Below are 15,592 nucleotides of genomic sequence, written 5' to 3'. Positions count from 1 at the left end.
GCATCGATCCTATTTGATTATTGATAATAGATTGATATATCGATCTGGATCGATGTATCGTCCCACCCCTAGAGGGTGTAGACTACCACCTGCCTCCTCTGTCGGTCTGGGGAGGGTGTAGACTACCACATGTCTTCTCTGTCGGTCTGGGGAGGGTGTAGACTACCACATGTCTTCTCTGTCTGTCTGGGGAGGGTGTAGACTACCACCTGCCTCCTCTGTCGGTCTGGGGAGGGTGTAGACTACCACCTGCCTCCTCTGTCGGTCTGGGGAGGGTATAGACTACCACCTGCCTCCTCTGTCGGTCTGGGGAGGGTGTAGACGACCACATGCCTCCTCTGTTGGTCTGGGGAGGGTGTAGACGACCACCTGCCTCCTCTGTCGGTCTGGGGAGGGTGTAGACTACCACCTGCCTCCTCTGTCGGTCTGGGGAGGGTGTAGACTACCACATGCTTTTAAAGACATGATGTCCACTCACTGTTGGGGGTCTGTTAAATTTCTGTATACATCATGCAATGAATGAACCACAATTACATTAAGCTATAGACTAGGCTTGAAGTGTGAAGGCAGTGTCGCTGCAGGCGGCTCTCTGTCGTGCTGATGGGAAGATCCCTTGTAACCCGTGTGCGTGGTGAGCAGAGCCTCCGTGTGCGTGGTGAGCAGAGCCTCCGTGGTGAGCAGAGCCTCCGTGGTGAGCAGAGCCTCCGTGGTGAGCAGAGCCTCCGTGTGCGTGGTGAGCAGAGCCTCCGTGGTGAGCAGAGCCTCCGTGGTGAGCAGAGCCTCCGTGGTGAGCAGAGCCTCCGTGTGGTGAGCAGAGCCTCCGTGGTGAGCAGAGCCTCCGTGTGGTGAGCAGAGCCTCCGTGGTGAGCAGAGCCTCCGTGGTGAGCAGAGCCTCCGTGGTGAGCAGAGCCTCCGTGGTGAGCAGAGCCTCCGTGGTGAGCAGAGCCTCCGTGGTGAGCAGAGCCTCCGTGGTGAGCAGAGCCTCCGTGTGGTGAGCAGAGCCTCCGTGGTGAGCAGAGCCTCCGTGGTGAGCAGAGCCTCCGTGTGGTGAGCAGAGCCTCCGTGTGGTGAGCAGAGCCTCCGTGTGGTGAGCAGAGCCTCCGTGGTGAGCAGAGCCTCCGTGGTGAGCAGAGCCTCCGTGTGGTGAGCAGAGCCTCCGTGGTGAGCAGAGCCTCCGTGGTGAGCAGAGCCTCCATGGTGAGCAGAGCCTCCGTGCAAATCATGTAGCAACACTGTGATTACGCAGCAAAAACAGGAAGGAGAGAAACCGGCGTGACCAGGTAGAGGGAAGGGTTAAACCCAGGGCTCTGGAGGGGGGAGAGGGAACGGTTAAACCCAGGGCTCAGGAGGGGGGAGAGGGAACGGTTAAACCCAGGGCTCTGGAGGGGTGAGAGAGAACGGTTCTGAAGGGGGAGAGAGAACAGTTCTGGAGGGGGAGAGGGAACGGTTAAACCCAGGGCTCTGGAGGGGGAGAGGGAACGGTTAAACCCAGGGCTCTGGAGGGGGAGAGGGAACGGTTAAACCCAGGGCTCTGGAGGTGGGAGAAGTTTGCCTTTGAGAACCAATGGTTCTCGAGCTGTAACGGCACATGGGGCAGGAGCCTATCTCCTGTTTTCGTAGCGTGAGGCAGCTTGATGTACAAGTACACCCCTTGGACATGACGCTAGTATGTCGCAAGGACTTCCCCCCAAACCAACCCTTGATGCTGAGTGTCAAGCAGGGAGGCTATGGGTACCATTTTTTAAATAGTCTTTGGTATGACTCGGCCGGGGCTTGAACTCCCAGCCTCCCGAACTCAGGGCAGACACTCTACCCACGAGGCCACTGAGCCGGGCTCTGGAGGGAGGAGAGGGAACGGCTACACCCAGGGCTCTGGAGGGAGGAGAGGGAACGGCTACACCCAGGGCTCTGGAGGGAGGAGAGGGAACGGTTAAACCCAGGGCTCAGGAGGGGGAGAGGGAATGGTTAAACCCAGGGCTCTGGAGGGGTGAGAGGGAACGGTTAAACCCAGGGCTCTGGAGGGAGGAGAGGGAACTGTTAAACCCAGGGCTCTGGAGGGAGGAGAGGGAACGGTTAAACCCAGGGCTCTGGAGGGGGGAGAGGGAACTGTTAAACCCAGGGCTCTGGAGGGGGGAGAGGGAACGGTTAAACCCAGGGCTCAGGAGGGGGGAGAGGGAACGGTTAAGTTTCAAGTTTCTTTATTATTTGTCATACAGAAGTACAGAATACCTTTTTTTTTATTTTTATTTTTCCCTCCTTTTCCCTCCGATTTTCTCCCATCCCAAGTTAGTCGTTATGCCAATTCCCAATCCCCTTCCTGGTCGCTGCGCACTTACCCCCCACAGTCGGTCTGGGAGAGTGGAGGCTACCACGTGCTTCCTCCGACACGTCCAGCCAATCAACCGCTTCTTTTCACCTGGCAGCGCGGATTCTCACTGAGAGGGGGCGTAGCGTGTGGAAGGATCACACTATCCGCGCTTAGCAGGCGCCCCGACCTAACTGTAGGAGTCGCTGTTTTACAACGACCCGGACCCACCCCGCCAGCTTCTCCCACCCTCTAATACTGCCAATTGTATTAGTGTGAACAGCCAGCCAAGCTGGTGACAACCCCGGAGCTGTGAGCTGGATTCGAACAGGCGAATCCAGCCGCTCCGGGGTTGGTGACGAACGCAATCTCCGTTACGCCACCTGACCGCCCCAAGTACAGAATACTTTTATACAAAATGCTTCTTTCTGTTACGCTCCAGAGACTGTGCTAGACAAAAAAGATAAGTATGAAATAAAATAAGTATAGCATGTAAAAAATAGAATGTAAAAAATAGAAGTCACATACGTAGACACAAGTGTTCAGTATGTACATATGTACAATGTTCAATGCAGAATAGAAGTAACTGAGTTACCATACAATATACTATGCAATATACTAATATACAATATACTATATAGTGCAAAGAAGAAATGGGATGAGTTACAATTTAGGTACAATTTACAGTAAGGTGTACTGAGGTATGGGTTGTAGTGCAAATTCTTTGCCAATAAATATAAAGTGTGTCTAGGTGTTCTAAAGTGTGGAGAGTGGGTGCTGCAGTGTGTTGTTTGTTTAAAGTGAGTGTGTGCTTGTGGATGTGTGTGCTGTGAGTGCATTTGATGGTTGTTGCATAGTGTTATTGTTCGTTGAGCAACCTGATGGCCTGGGGATAGAAGCTTCTTCTGAGTCTTTCTGTGCTTGCCATGAGACTCCGGTATCGCTTGCCTGACCGCAGCAGTTCAAAGAGGCAGTTGTTTGGGTGGCTGGAGTCCTTGATAATTCTCTTAGCCTTACCCCTGCACCGCTTGTTTTAAATGTTCTGGAGAGTGGGAAGCCCCCCTCCAATTGTGCGCTCGGCTGAACGGGCCACTCTCTGTAGTCTGCTACGGTCTTGTGCGGTGCTATTCCCAAACCAGGAGGTGATATTGCCAGTCAGGATGCTCTCTATTGTACATGAGTAGAAGTTCTTAAGGATCTTCTGACTGACTTGGAACTTCCTTAGGCGCCAGAGGAAGTAGAGGCGTTGTCGTGCCTTCTTCACAACACTGTCAATGTGTGTGGTCCATGTCAAGTCCTCAGATATGTGGACTCCGAGGTACTTAAAACTGTTCACTCTCTCAACCGGTGCCCCGTCAATGCTGAGGGGGCTGTAGTCCCTGACCCCCGACCTCCTAAAGTCCACAATCATCTCCTTTGTTTTGCTGACGTTCAGGGAGAGGCTGTTCTCTTGGCACCATCCCGCCAGGACCTTGACCTCTTCCAGGTAGGCCCTCTCGTCGTTTGCAGAGATCAGGCCCACCACTACTGTGTCGTCAGCAAATTTGATGATTGTGTTGTTCCGCTGAGCCACACAGTCATGTGTGTACAGGAAGTAGAGGAGGGGACTCAGAACACAGCCCTGGGGGGCCCCTATGTTGAGGGTGATGGATGAGGAGGTGCAGTTGCCTGCTCTCACCACCTGGGGTCTGCCCGTCAGGAAGTCCAAGACCCACTGGCAGAGGTCATAGTTCAAGCCCAGGTCCCTGAGCTTGGCTATGAGTTTGGAGGGGACTATGGTATTGAATGCTGAGCTGTAGTCGATGAATAGCATTCTCACATAGTTCCCCTGCCTCTTGTCCAGGTGTGATGCTGCTGTGTGCAGCACATGGGCTATGGCGTCCTCCGTGGACCTATTGGGGCGATATGCAAATTGCAGGGGGTCCAGGTTGATGGGGAGGGAGTAGCAGATGTAGCCCTTTACTAGCTTCTCAAAGCACTTCATGGCTATGGAGGTGAGAGCTACAGGGCGGTAGTCGTTGAGGCAAGCAGGCTTGGATTTTTTAGGTACAGGGATGATAGTGGACTTCTTCAGACAGGTGGGGATGACAGCCTGTTCTAAGGACAGGTTAAATATGTCGGTGAATACCGGGGCCAGTTGGTCGGCACAGACCTTTAGGACGCGGCCGGGGATGCCGTCCGGTCCTGCTGCCTTCCTGATATATACCCAGGGTTCTGGAGGGGTGAGAGGGAACGCTTATACCCAGGGTTCTGGAGGGGTGAGAGGGAACGGTTATACCCAGGGTTCTGGAGGGGTGAGAGGGAACGGTTATACCCAGGGTTCTGGAGGGGGGAGGGAACGTCTCTGGGGTAAGTCCCCCATCAACCCAAAATAAGCAACAGTCTGCTGTTACTGAGAGGGAACTTGAAGAAAAAGATGTAACACATTTAACTGGTTTTGTATTTAATATTATTAAATAAAATAATTATTTAATCAAATGAAAGACAACGCTCCTCTGAAATTGCTTTCAACGAGTAACAAAAGAAGGCACTTGTTTTGCATCGTGGGTGTGACCCTCATCTGCACCTTTGTTTACACTGTTTATTTCCCTCGTATTTTATATTCAGATCAAATTGTATTGCCTATGTTAATGTATTTCTTCTATCACCCCGCCCATACCTGTACCTCCCCTCCCCCTCCCGCACACTGCCTTGATGCCTGGAGAATATCCCCAAGGGGATCAATAAAGGAATATCTTGTCTTATCTTAAATTAATGAATAATTTAAAAAAGAAGGAGAGAAAGCAAAAAAAATAAGGAAAAAAGGAGGGAGATGTTAAGAGGGAGGAGAGGAGGCTAGAGGGGCTCGTCAGGGAGGAGAGGAGGTTAGAGGGGCTCGTCAGGGAGGAGAGGAGGCTAGAGGGGCTCGTCAGGGAGGAGAGGAGGTTAGAGGGGCTCGTCAGGGAGGACAGGAGGCTAGAGGGGCTCGTCAGGGAGGAGAGGAGGTTAGAGGGGCTCGTCAGGGAGGAGAGGAGGTTAGAGGGGCTCGTCAGGGAGGAGAGGAGGTTAGAGGGACTCGTCAGGGAGGAGAGGAGGTTAGAGGGGCTCGTCAGGGAGGAGAGGAGGCTAGAGGGGCTCGTCAGGGAGGAGAGGAGGTTAGAGGGGCTCGTCAGGGAGGAGAGGAGGTTAGAGGGGCTCGTCAGGGAGGAGAGGAGGCTAGAGGGGCTCGTCAGGGAGGAGAGGAGGTTAGAGGGGCTCGTCAGGGAGGAGAGGAGGTTAGAGGGGCTCGTCAGGGAGGAGAGGAGGTTAGAGGGGCTCGTCAGGGAGGAGAGGAGGCTAGAGGGGCTCGTCAGGGAGGAGAGGAGGTTAGAGGGGCTCGTCAGGGAGGAGAGGAGGTTAGAGGGACTCGTCAGGGAGGAGAGGAGGTTAGAGGGGCTCGTCAGGGAGGAGAGGAGGCTAGAGGGGCTCGTCAGGGAGGAGAGGAGGTTAGAGAGGCTCGTCGGGGAGGAGAGGAGGCTAGAGGGGCTCGTCAGGGAGGAGAGGAGGTTAGAGGGACTCGTCAGGGAGGAGAGGAGGTTAGAGGGGCTCATCAGGGAGGAGAGGAGGTTAGAGGGGCTCGTCAGGGAGGAGAGGAGGTTAGAGGGACTCGTCAGGGAGGAGAGGAGGTCAGAGGGGCTCGTCAGGGAGGAGAGGAGGCTAGAGGGGCTTGTCAGGGAGGAGAGGAGGTTAGAGAGGCTCGTCAGGGAGGAGAGGAGGTCAGAGGGGCTCGTCAGGGAGGAGAGGAGGCTAGAGGGGCTTGTCAGGGAGGAGAGGAGGTTAGAGGGGCTCGTCAGGGAGGAGAGGAGGTTAGAGGGGCTGGTCAGGGAGGAGAGGAGGCTAGAGGGACTCGTCAGGGAGGAGAGGAGGTTAGAGGGGCTCGTCAGGGAGGAGAGGAGGCTAGAGGGGCTCGTCAGGGAGGAGAGGAGGCTAGAGGGGCTCGTCAGGGAGGAGAGGAGGCTAGAGGGGCTGGTCAGGGAGGAGAGGAGGTTAGAGGGGCTCGTCAGGGAGGAGAGGAGGTTAGAGGGACTCGTCAGGGAGGAGAGGAGGCTAGAGGGGCTCGTCAGGGAGGAGAGGAGGTTAGAGGGGCTCGTCAGGGAGGAGAGGAGGTTAGAGGGGCTGGTCAGGGAGGAGAGGAGGCTAGAGGGGCTCGTCAGGGAGGAGAGGAGGTTAGAGGGGCTGGTCAGGGAGGCTTGTCAGGCTGGTCAGGCTCGTGAGGTTGTTGTTGAATGAATGGCTGACTTCTTCGCTAGTGAACATCTCAGGGAGCCTCTGAGTGAAAATTCGATTTTCTCTAATTTAGTAAAAAAAATAAAAATAAAAATCATGTCCTCCGACCAGGAAGCTGGCGACCAGGTGATTTCCAAGCAAGAAGGATCCTCCTCTGTAGCTATAACACCAAAGATGGCGGCCAGGGGACATGCACACACGTCTGACTCCAGGATACCGGACAGGAGTTTAGAGACAGTGTCCCAGAAGGAGAGCAGAGCAGAAGTAGATGGTGGCTATGGTTGGCAGGGGCGTCGCTACGGCGACCGCATGTATAATTTACATTAGATGAGATTATGTTAGATTCAAATGTATTGTCAATATACAGCACGAGTACAGTACAAGGATATATAAAGAGCACTCATCTAGAACAATGGAGCCTATGTAGCACCTTAACCCTTTCACTACCACACTAGAGAAGGTTAACCAGGAGGGAGTCAGGGAGGCGGACCCGATATTGGACCCGATATTCCAGACATAAAAAGGTTGTTTACCAATGAGGGCTTTAAAAAATAAACAGGCCAACCCACCCTGTCATACAGGACACACTGATGAGTATCATATATGTCACCAGTAATAAATCTAAGAGCTGAGTCCAGAGGTTTAAGAGTTGATGCCACAACATGCCTATAAATGACATCGCCATAGTCCACAATTATCTTTCTACTAATCAGAGGAGAGCTGGATCTGTTTATGGACAGGAGACCAATTTTCTGTCACAGCGTGTGAAGCCTGAGCCTGATCAATGTTCTAATTCACCCGCAAATCAGTCAGTCTGCCATCAGCAGTCGATCCACTTTCCTTAGAACTAATTCAAAATGAATGACTTGTCCTTGTTCCGGGGGAGTGAGATGTTGAGTCAGAGTGACGCGGATTATGACGACCATGCCCGTCCCACCGTTCTCTGTTGGTCCTATATTTAGCCCCCGACTCCGTACAACAGTGACCTCTCGGACGACCCGCCCGTTGAAGCTCCACGTTCGACTAAAAATAAAGAAACGGCCTCATCGTCCTCAGCACACACAATGGAAAAGGGAGGCTCCGGCACTCGAGGTGGACATTTTTTCTGGATGACATTAGAGCTCTTATTTCTTCCTGTCATCCTCCCCGAGCGAGACGGGGGGGGGCAGGACGGGGACATGGGAGGGAGTCAGGGGGTCACCGCCCAGCTCTATTGTCCCGCTCCGAGCTGCGGAGAACACCGGAAAAAGCACTCCCTGCTTCCTAAAGCTCAGGACAGGACCTGCCTGCAGCGCTGCCTGCCTGGTTTCCCCCCTCCCTCCCTCCCTCCCTCCCTCCCTCCCTCCCTCCCTCTCCCCCTCAAATCGCCACAAACCTCACAAACCTCCCCAGTTAGAGAGCTAATCACATGCTTCCGCCCCCCCCTCCGAGACCCTCTTCCTTCCTGGACAACAAAATCAGAGTCACGTGGTCAGGCTGTGAGCGGCAGGCAGCGCCCCGGGTTCACTAGTCATAACCGTTAAAGTGTCGCCACCACCAGGCTCCGGCTCTGACAGTACTGTGGTCTAGAAGCACGCAGCAGCAGCATGTCTGCATGTTCAACCTGGGCTGCATATTCATGGTCAGCGATTCTCTGGAGCTCTCGATCGTCTTCGTGCCTCTAGTTCTCCCCAGGGGGGGGCAGGGACCCATGGTCAAGGTACTCGTTGTTGTTGTTAGCGGAAGCGGACACGGATCAGCTAGCCTATAGCTAACCTCCGGGGGAGAGGTGTTTTTTTGGCCAACGCCTATAGGCTAGCTGATCCGTATCCACTACCATTCACTTGTGCTAATGGTTGGATATACCAACGTGTTGAAACCCGCGGCGTTACGGACGTGTCAGCATCTTATTCTCCCCCCCCCCCCCCCGTCTTCTCTCAGGAGGTGTGTCCCGGCGAGCTGAGGCCGCGCCTGTGCCTGATCAAGCGCGGCGCCAGCGGCTATGGTTTCAACCTGCACAGCGAGAAGGCCCGGCCCGGCCAGTACATCCGAGCCGTGGACGCAGACTCGCCCGCGGAGAGGGCGGGCCTCCAGCCCCGGGACAGGATAGTAGAGGTACTGCAGTGATATAGAGGGCGGGCCTCCAGCCCCACGACAGGATAGTAGAGGTACTGCAGTGATATAGAGGGCGGCCTCCAGCCCCTGGACAGGATAGTAGAGGTACTGCAGTGATATAGAGGGCGGGCCTCCAGCCCCGGGACAGGATAGTAGAGGTACTGCAGTGATATAGAGGGCGGGCCTCCAGCCCCGGGACAGGATAGTAGAGGTACTGCAGTGATATAGAGGGCGGGCCTCCAGCCCCGGGACAGGATAGTAGAGGTACTGCAGTGATATAGAGGGCGGGCCTCCAGCCCCGGGACAGGATAGTAGAGGTACTGCAGTGATATAGAGGGCGGGCCTCCAGCCCCGGGACAGGATAGTAGAGGTACTGCAGTGATATAGAGGGCGGGCCTCCAGCCCCGGGACAGGATAGTAGAGGTACTGCAGTGATATAGAGGGCGGGGCCTCCAGCCCCGGGACAGGATAGTAGAGGTACTGCAGTGATATAGAGGGCGGGCCTCCAGCCCCGGGACAGGATAGTAGAGGTACTGCAGTGATATAGAGGGCGGGCCTCCAGCCCCGGGACAGGATAGTAGAGGTACTGCAGTGATATAGAGGGCGGGCCTCCAGCCCCGGGACAGGATAGTAGAGGTACTGCAGTGATATAGAGGGCGGGCCTCCAGCCCCGGGACAGGATAGTAGAGGTACTGCAGTGATATAGAGGGCGGGCCTCCAGCCCCGGGACAGGATAGTAGAGGTACTGCAGTGATATAGAGGGCGGGCCTCCAGCCCCGGGACAGGATAGTAGAGGTACTGCAGTGATATAGAGGGCGGGCCTCCAGCCCCGGGACAGGATAGTAGAGGTACTGCAGTGATATAGAGGGCGGGCCTCCAGCCCCGGGACAGGATAGTAGAGGTACTGCAGTGATATAGAGGGCGGGCCTCCAGCCCCGTGACAGGATAGTAGAGGTACTGCAGTGATATAGAGGGCGGGGCCTCCAGCCCCGGGACAGGATAGTAGAGGTACTGCAGTGATATAGAGGGCGGGCCTCCAGCCCCGTGACAGGATAGTAGAGGTACTGCAGTGATATAGAGGGCGGGGCCTCCAGCCCCGGGACAGGATAGTAGAGGTACTGCAGTGATATAGAGGGCGGGCCTCCAGCCCCGTGACAGGATAGTAGAGGTACTGCAGTGATATAGAGGGCGGGCCTCCAGCCCCGGGACAGGATAGTAGAGGTACTGCAGTGATATAGAGGGCGGGGCCTCCAGCCCCGGGACAGGATAGTAGAGGTACTGCAGTGATATAGAGGGCGGGCCTCCAGCCCCGGGACAGGATAGTAGAGGTACTGCAGTGATATAGAGGGCGGGCCTCCAGCCCCGCGACAGGATAGTAGAGGTACTGCAGTGATATAGAGGGCGGGCCTCCAGCCCCGGGACAGGATAGTAGAGGTACTGCAGTGATATAGAGGGCGGGCCTCCAGCCCCGCGACAGGATAGTAGAGGTACTGCAGTGATATAGAGGGCGGGCCTCCAGCCCCGGGACAGGATAGTAGAGGTACTGCAGTGATATAGAGGGCGGGCCTCCAGCCCCGCGACAGGATAGTAGAGGTACTGCAGTGACATCGTCCGAGTTATAGAATAGAATAGAAATACTTTATTCATCCCGAGGGAAATTTGGCACTATACAAATCTCTCACAGTAAACAGTAAACATTTAGGTGGACAAAACCAAAAGTCACGAATAAGAATACAAAATAAGCCTAAGAATAAAGAATAAAATACGGTCCGGGATATACATTTCCTTATGTTACATTCTAATGTAAAATATACAGTAAAAATAAACTGAAATATACAGTAAGTGTAAAATGTTACTATTATTCAGTCAGTATAGGGAGGTGTAGTGGTTATGTCATTGCCGTTTTTCGTGTTCCACCCTCTGTCCAACGCAATGTATTTCCCCATTGCCCATTTTTATTTTTATTTTTTTAAATATATTTTTGGCGTTTTATCGCTTTATTTGTTCTACTGGGCAGTCCAGTACAGAGAGACAGAGGAGGAATGGGAGACAGAGTGGGGGGAAGACATTCGGCAAATAACAACGGGTTCGGGAGTCGAACCCGGGTCGGCCGTGTCGCGGCTGAGCGCGCTATGTGGTTAGCCACTGGGGCGCCCCTCCGATTGCCCATTTCTAAATTGTCTCGTTTAAAACAAATGAAGCATTAACATTGGCATGGTGTACCTTTCTGTGCTTATTCATCCACAATCTATAGCGCAACATGAAAATATTCGCAATTAATAATCATAAAAAAAAAATCGCCACATTTTATTTCAACCAAAAATGCTTAAACAATAATGTTAGTGATAGAAGGGAACTCATTTTGTGCAAAAAAATGGAAAGCTTTTCAATTTCCATGCGGCAGAATTGTTACAATAGCCGAGAATCCATTTTCCCAATGATAAAACCCTATCAAGCTAGCAAGCTACCCTAGCGTAGCACAAATTAATGGAAGTGGATACGGATCAGATAGCCCAGTGGTTCCCAAAGTCGGGGTCGCGACCCAAAGGTGGGCCGCGAGCAGCCACGGATGGGCCGCGAGATGATTTAAAAAAAATAAAAATAAATAATTTTTTTTTTTTTTTTTTTTTTTTGTCAGGCCACTGAACTTAGAAGCAGGCCAGGACAGTGTTTCTAGTTGTATTCTAAAATTCTATTCTATTGTATTCTAAAATGTGACTATATGGTTTTATATTAACTTAATAAATAAACAAAAACGAAAAATCTACTTATTTCAAGGAACATTTCAAACTAAATAACAGATTATGCACATAAAACTCTGAAAACAACCGAAGCAACAATAGTATTTTAATGAGGCTATTATTATTATCATTATTATTTTGCAACAAGTTAGCCCTCTCATAAATAGCACATATAAATGAATAACTAACTTGAACTAACTTAATAGGATTGAAGTGATATTTGGCTTAAAAAATCGGTCGCCTGGCAAAAAAAAAAAAAAAAAAAGCCAGACGATGTGCATTGGGCCGCGGCTCTCTGACGCCTTATTTTCTGGGCCCCGGCCTGAAAAGTTTGGGAACCCCTGAGCTAGCCTATAGTTTTTAGCTATAGGCTAGCTGATCTGTATCCGCTTCCGTTTGTTGTGCTACGCTAGGCTAGCTTGCAGCCTGATAGGGTTCTACTGAACGCACAGGGAGGAAACTGGTATCTATCTTCTCGTCTGACTCTGGAGAGGACGGTGAGCGCATGTCCCCATGATGTTGCCGTGTCCCTTTAACCCTTTCACTGCCACACTACCAAGGGGTTAACCCTTCCACTGCGACAATACAGACGGGTAACCCTTTCACTAGCAAAGGGTTAACCCTTTCACAACCACACTGCAGAAGGTTAACCCTTTCACTACCACATTACAGACGGTTAACCCTTTCACTAGCACACTACAGAAGGTTAACCCTTTCACTTACCACACTATAGACGGTTAGTGAAAGGTTAACCTTCTGTAGTGTGGTAGTGAAAGGGTTAACGCTGAACTCTGTAAGACCGTGTATACTCAACCTGAAATGACGTGGAATGAGCACGTCGTTAAATGGTTGAGACTACAAGGTCCCTGTGATTCAAATGATCGGAAATCTTAACTAGTTCAGCGTTAAGTTATGGAAATGAAGACTGAATGAATACTACACACTTTCTTTTAGTTGGTTACTGATGCGTCAAACCCTGCTGTCACACGATGCAAGTCAGCTGAGTGAAGGTCATAGTGAAGGAGCCAATGTTGTCGTGCGATGACTGGGCAGGAGACGGGTTCATGTCAACACCAGCATACAGTATATATACACTGTGCTCCCAACGGCATGCTCCAGCCTCCTAGACCAGCAAGTCACTCACTCACTCACTCACTCACTCACTCACTCACTCACTCACTCACTCACTCACTCACTCACTCACTCACTCACTCACTCACTCACTCACTCACTCACTCACTCACTCAGTCGCTCACTCACTCACTCACTCAGTCGCTCACTCACTCACTCACTCACTCACTCACTCACTCACTCACTCTGTCTCACTCACTCATTCACTCACTCAGTCGCTCACTCACTCACTCTGTGTCTGTCTCACTCACTCACTCATTCATTCTGTCTGTCTGTCTCACTCACTCATTCACTCACTCACTCAGTCGCTCACTCACTCACTCTGTGTCTGTCTGTCTCACTCACTCATTCATTCTGTCTGTCTCACTCACTCACTCACTGTCTCACTCACTCAGTCGCCCGCTCGTTCACTCACTCACTCACTCACTCACTCGTTAATTTGTTCACTCACTCACTCACCCTCTCTCTCTCTTTGTCTCACTCACCCTCTCTCTCTATGTCTCTCTCTCTCTTTCTGTCTCTGTCTCTCACTGTCTCTCACTGTCTCTCTCTCTCTCTCTCTCTCTCTCTCTCTCTCTCTCTCTCTCTCCTCTCTCTCTCTCTCTCTCTCTCTCTCTCTCTCTCTCTCTCTCTCTCTCACTCTCTCTCTCTGTCTCACTGACTCGTTCACTCCCTCACTGTTACCTGCTCTGCCCCCTACTGGTTGCTTACATGCTCTGCACTTTGACTCCTGTAGAGAATCTGTATGACACTGTGTCCCTGGTCAGGTTCAAGTCCAAGTGTTTCTAGTGTTTAGTGGAAGAAGAATGTTGAGCTAAAGTGTGTGTGTGTGTGTGTGTGTGTGTGTGTGTGTGTGTGTGTGTGTGTGTGTGTGTGTGTGTGTGTGTGTGTGTGTGTGTGTGTGTGTGTGTGTGTGTGTGTGTGTGTGTGTGTGTGTGTGTGTGTGTGTGTGTGTGTGTGTGTGTGTGTGTGTGTGTGTGTGTGTGTGTGTGTGTGTGTGTGTGTGTGTGTGTGTGTGTGTGTGTGTGTGTGTGTGTGTGTGTGTGTGTGTGTGTGTGTGTGTGTGTGTGTGTGTGTGTGTGTGTGGGGTCTTAATCCTCTGGGGACAGGGGTGTCCATGACGGTCACTAAAGAGTTAACTACTACACTGTAGCTCAGACTGAGATAAGCAGCTTTGTCACTAGTTGTTGGGCCTGAAGAGAGCTGGAGAGAGTGAGCGTGTGTGTGTGTGAGTGCGTGTGAGCACACGTGTGTGAGTGCGTGTGAGCATGTGTGCAGACGTGTGCTCTCTCTCAGCGGTCCGTTCTGCCAGCAACACTGTTATATGACGCATCACATGATATCCCTACATTGACTGATGTATACTGATATAAAAGCCACAAGGAGCTTCCTTTGCCCTACAAGCTCTACGCCACATTAACCAGACCTTTCTTTTTTATAGTCTTTATAGAGCTTTATAGTCTGCAATGTTAAGGCAATAACTCTGAATAAATATCACTGACATCATTCATTTCATTGTACCTTTTGACACGAGTGACCAGTTGGAGAGAGAGGGGAGGGGGGGGGGGGGACTGTAATGGACCAAGTCGAGTCACGTGTTCCTTTATTAATCCCCTTGGGGTAAATCAAGTGTCATAGCAGCATGGGGGTGGGGGGTACAGGTAGAATTGGTAATAAATAATAATAATAATATTTGATTTGATTTGATTTGATGGTGGACCTGGTATACATGGTCCAAACCATATTATTTATAATTAAGAGTCACACCGTCCTCAGTTCTCATGCTCTCCAGCAATATTGGCAGCAGTCCGAGTCCAGTTGTGGAGCCTGATGGCTACTGGCACAAAGCACTGGCCGAGGTGGTTTGTGTGGGGTGTCGGGGGGGGTATAAGTCTATGGCTGAACGTGCTCCTCATCTTGACTATAGCTCCTCCTGGGGGTGGGAGGGGTTTTCCAGTATAGCGTCCAGTTTTGTCCTCGTCCTCCTCTCTGCCACCACCTCTAGTTTGACCAGAGTCAGGAGTGTAACCCTCAAGTTTCAAGTTTCAAGTTTCTTTATTAGTTGTCATACAGAAATACAGAATACTTTTGCATGAAATGCTTCTTTCTGTTTTGCTCCTGAGAGTGTGCTAGATAAAAATAGATAGATAAAAATAACAAGATAGTGTAAAATAGTATAATATAAGTATAAAATAGAAAGTCAAGTACATAAACAAGTGTAAACAAACAACAATGTTCAATATACATATATACAGTATATGTACAGTATATGTACAGTCTATACTTCTGTACAGTCTATACAGTCAGTCAGCTACTATACAGTACAGTGTAGAATGGTGAGGTATAGCTTAGTTTGTGGTGCCACCTTGTGGTGGTGAGGTGCACTGAGGTGCATGGGATTGATGCCAAATATATAAATATATAATATAAAGTATAAATATAAAGTGTGTGTTAGTGTCTAAGTGGGTAAAGTGGGTGCTACAGTGTGTTGTTTATTTAAAGTGAGTGTGTGCGTGTTGATGTGTGTGTTGTGGGTGTAATTGATGGTCTGTTATTGTTCATTGTTCATTGAGCATCCTGATGGCCTGGGGATAGAAGCTCCTTCTGAGTCTCTCTGTCCTCCTCTTCTCCTCTCCTCTCCTCTCCTCTCCTCTCCTCTCCTCTCCTCTCCTCTCCTCTCCTCTCCTCTCCTCTCTTCTCCTTTCCTCTCCTCTCCTCTCCTCTCCTCTCCTCTCCTCTCCTCTCCTCTCCTCTCCTCTCCTCTCTCCTCTCCTCTCCTCTCCTCTCCTCTCCTCTCCTCTCCTCTCCTCTCCTCTCCTCTCCTCTCCTCTCTCCTCTCCTCTCCTCTCCCCTCCTCTTCTCCTCTCCCCTCCCCTCCTCCTCTTCTTCCCTCTCATCTCCTCTCCTCTCCCCTCCTCTTCTCCTCTCCCCTCCCCTCCTCCTCTTCTTCTCTCCCATCCTCTTCTCCTCTCCCCTCCTCTTCTCTTCTCCTCTCCCCTCCTCCCCTCTCCCCCCTCTTCTCCTCTCTTCTCCTCTCCCCTCCTCTTCTCCTCTCCTCTCCTCTCCCCTCCTTTTC

The 15,592-nt window shown here is 51.6% G+C and overlaps 1 protein-coding gene across 2 annotated transcripts in view; it reads left to right on the top strand.

Moving 5' to 3' along the window:
- The window catches only part of nherf1b (NHERF family PDZ scaffold protein 1b), a 120,215-nt gene that overhangs the window by 64,906 nt on the left and 39,717 nt on the right, over nucleotides 1-15,592 (top strand). Inside the window, exon 3 of one of the 2 annotated variants that reach the window (XM_084329682.1) lies at nucleotides 8,471-8,644. The exons of the other annotated variant lie outside the window; for it this stretch is intronic. Within the exon in view, the coding sequence (XP_084185808.1) occupies nucleotides 8,471-8,644 (174 nt within the window). The remainder of the gene's footprint in view (nucleotides 1-8,470; nucleotides 8,645-15,592) is intronic. 2 annotated transcript variants of the gene reach the window in all.

Source organism: Notolepis coatsorum (assembly GCF_963971535.1).
Source record: "Notolepis coatsorum genome assembly, chromosome: 14".
Lineage (NCBI taxonomy): Eukaryota > Metazoa > Chordata > Actinopteri > Aulopiformes > Paralepididae > Notolepis > Notolepis coatsorum.
Note: the sequence above shows the minus strand (reverse complement) of the source record. Positions and strands in the feature narration are given on the sequence as shown.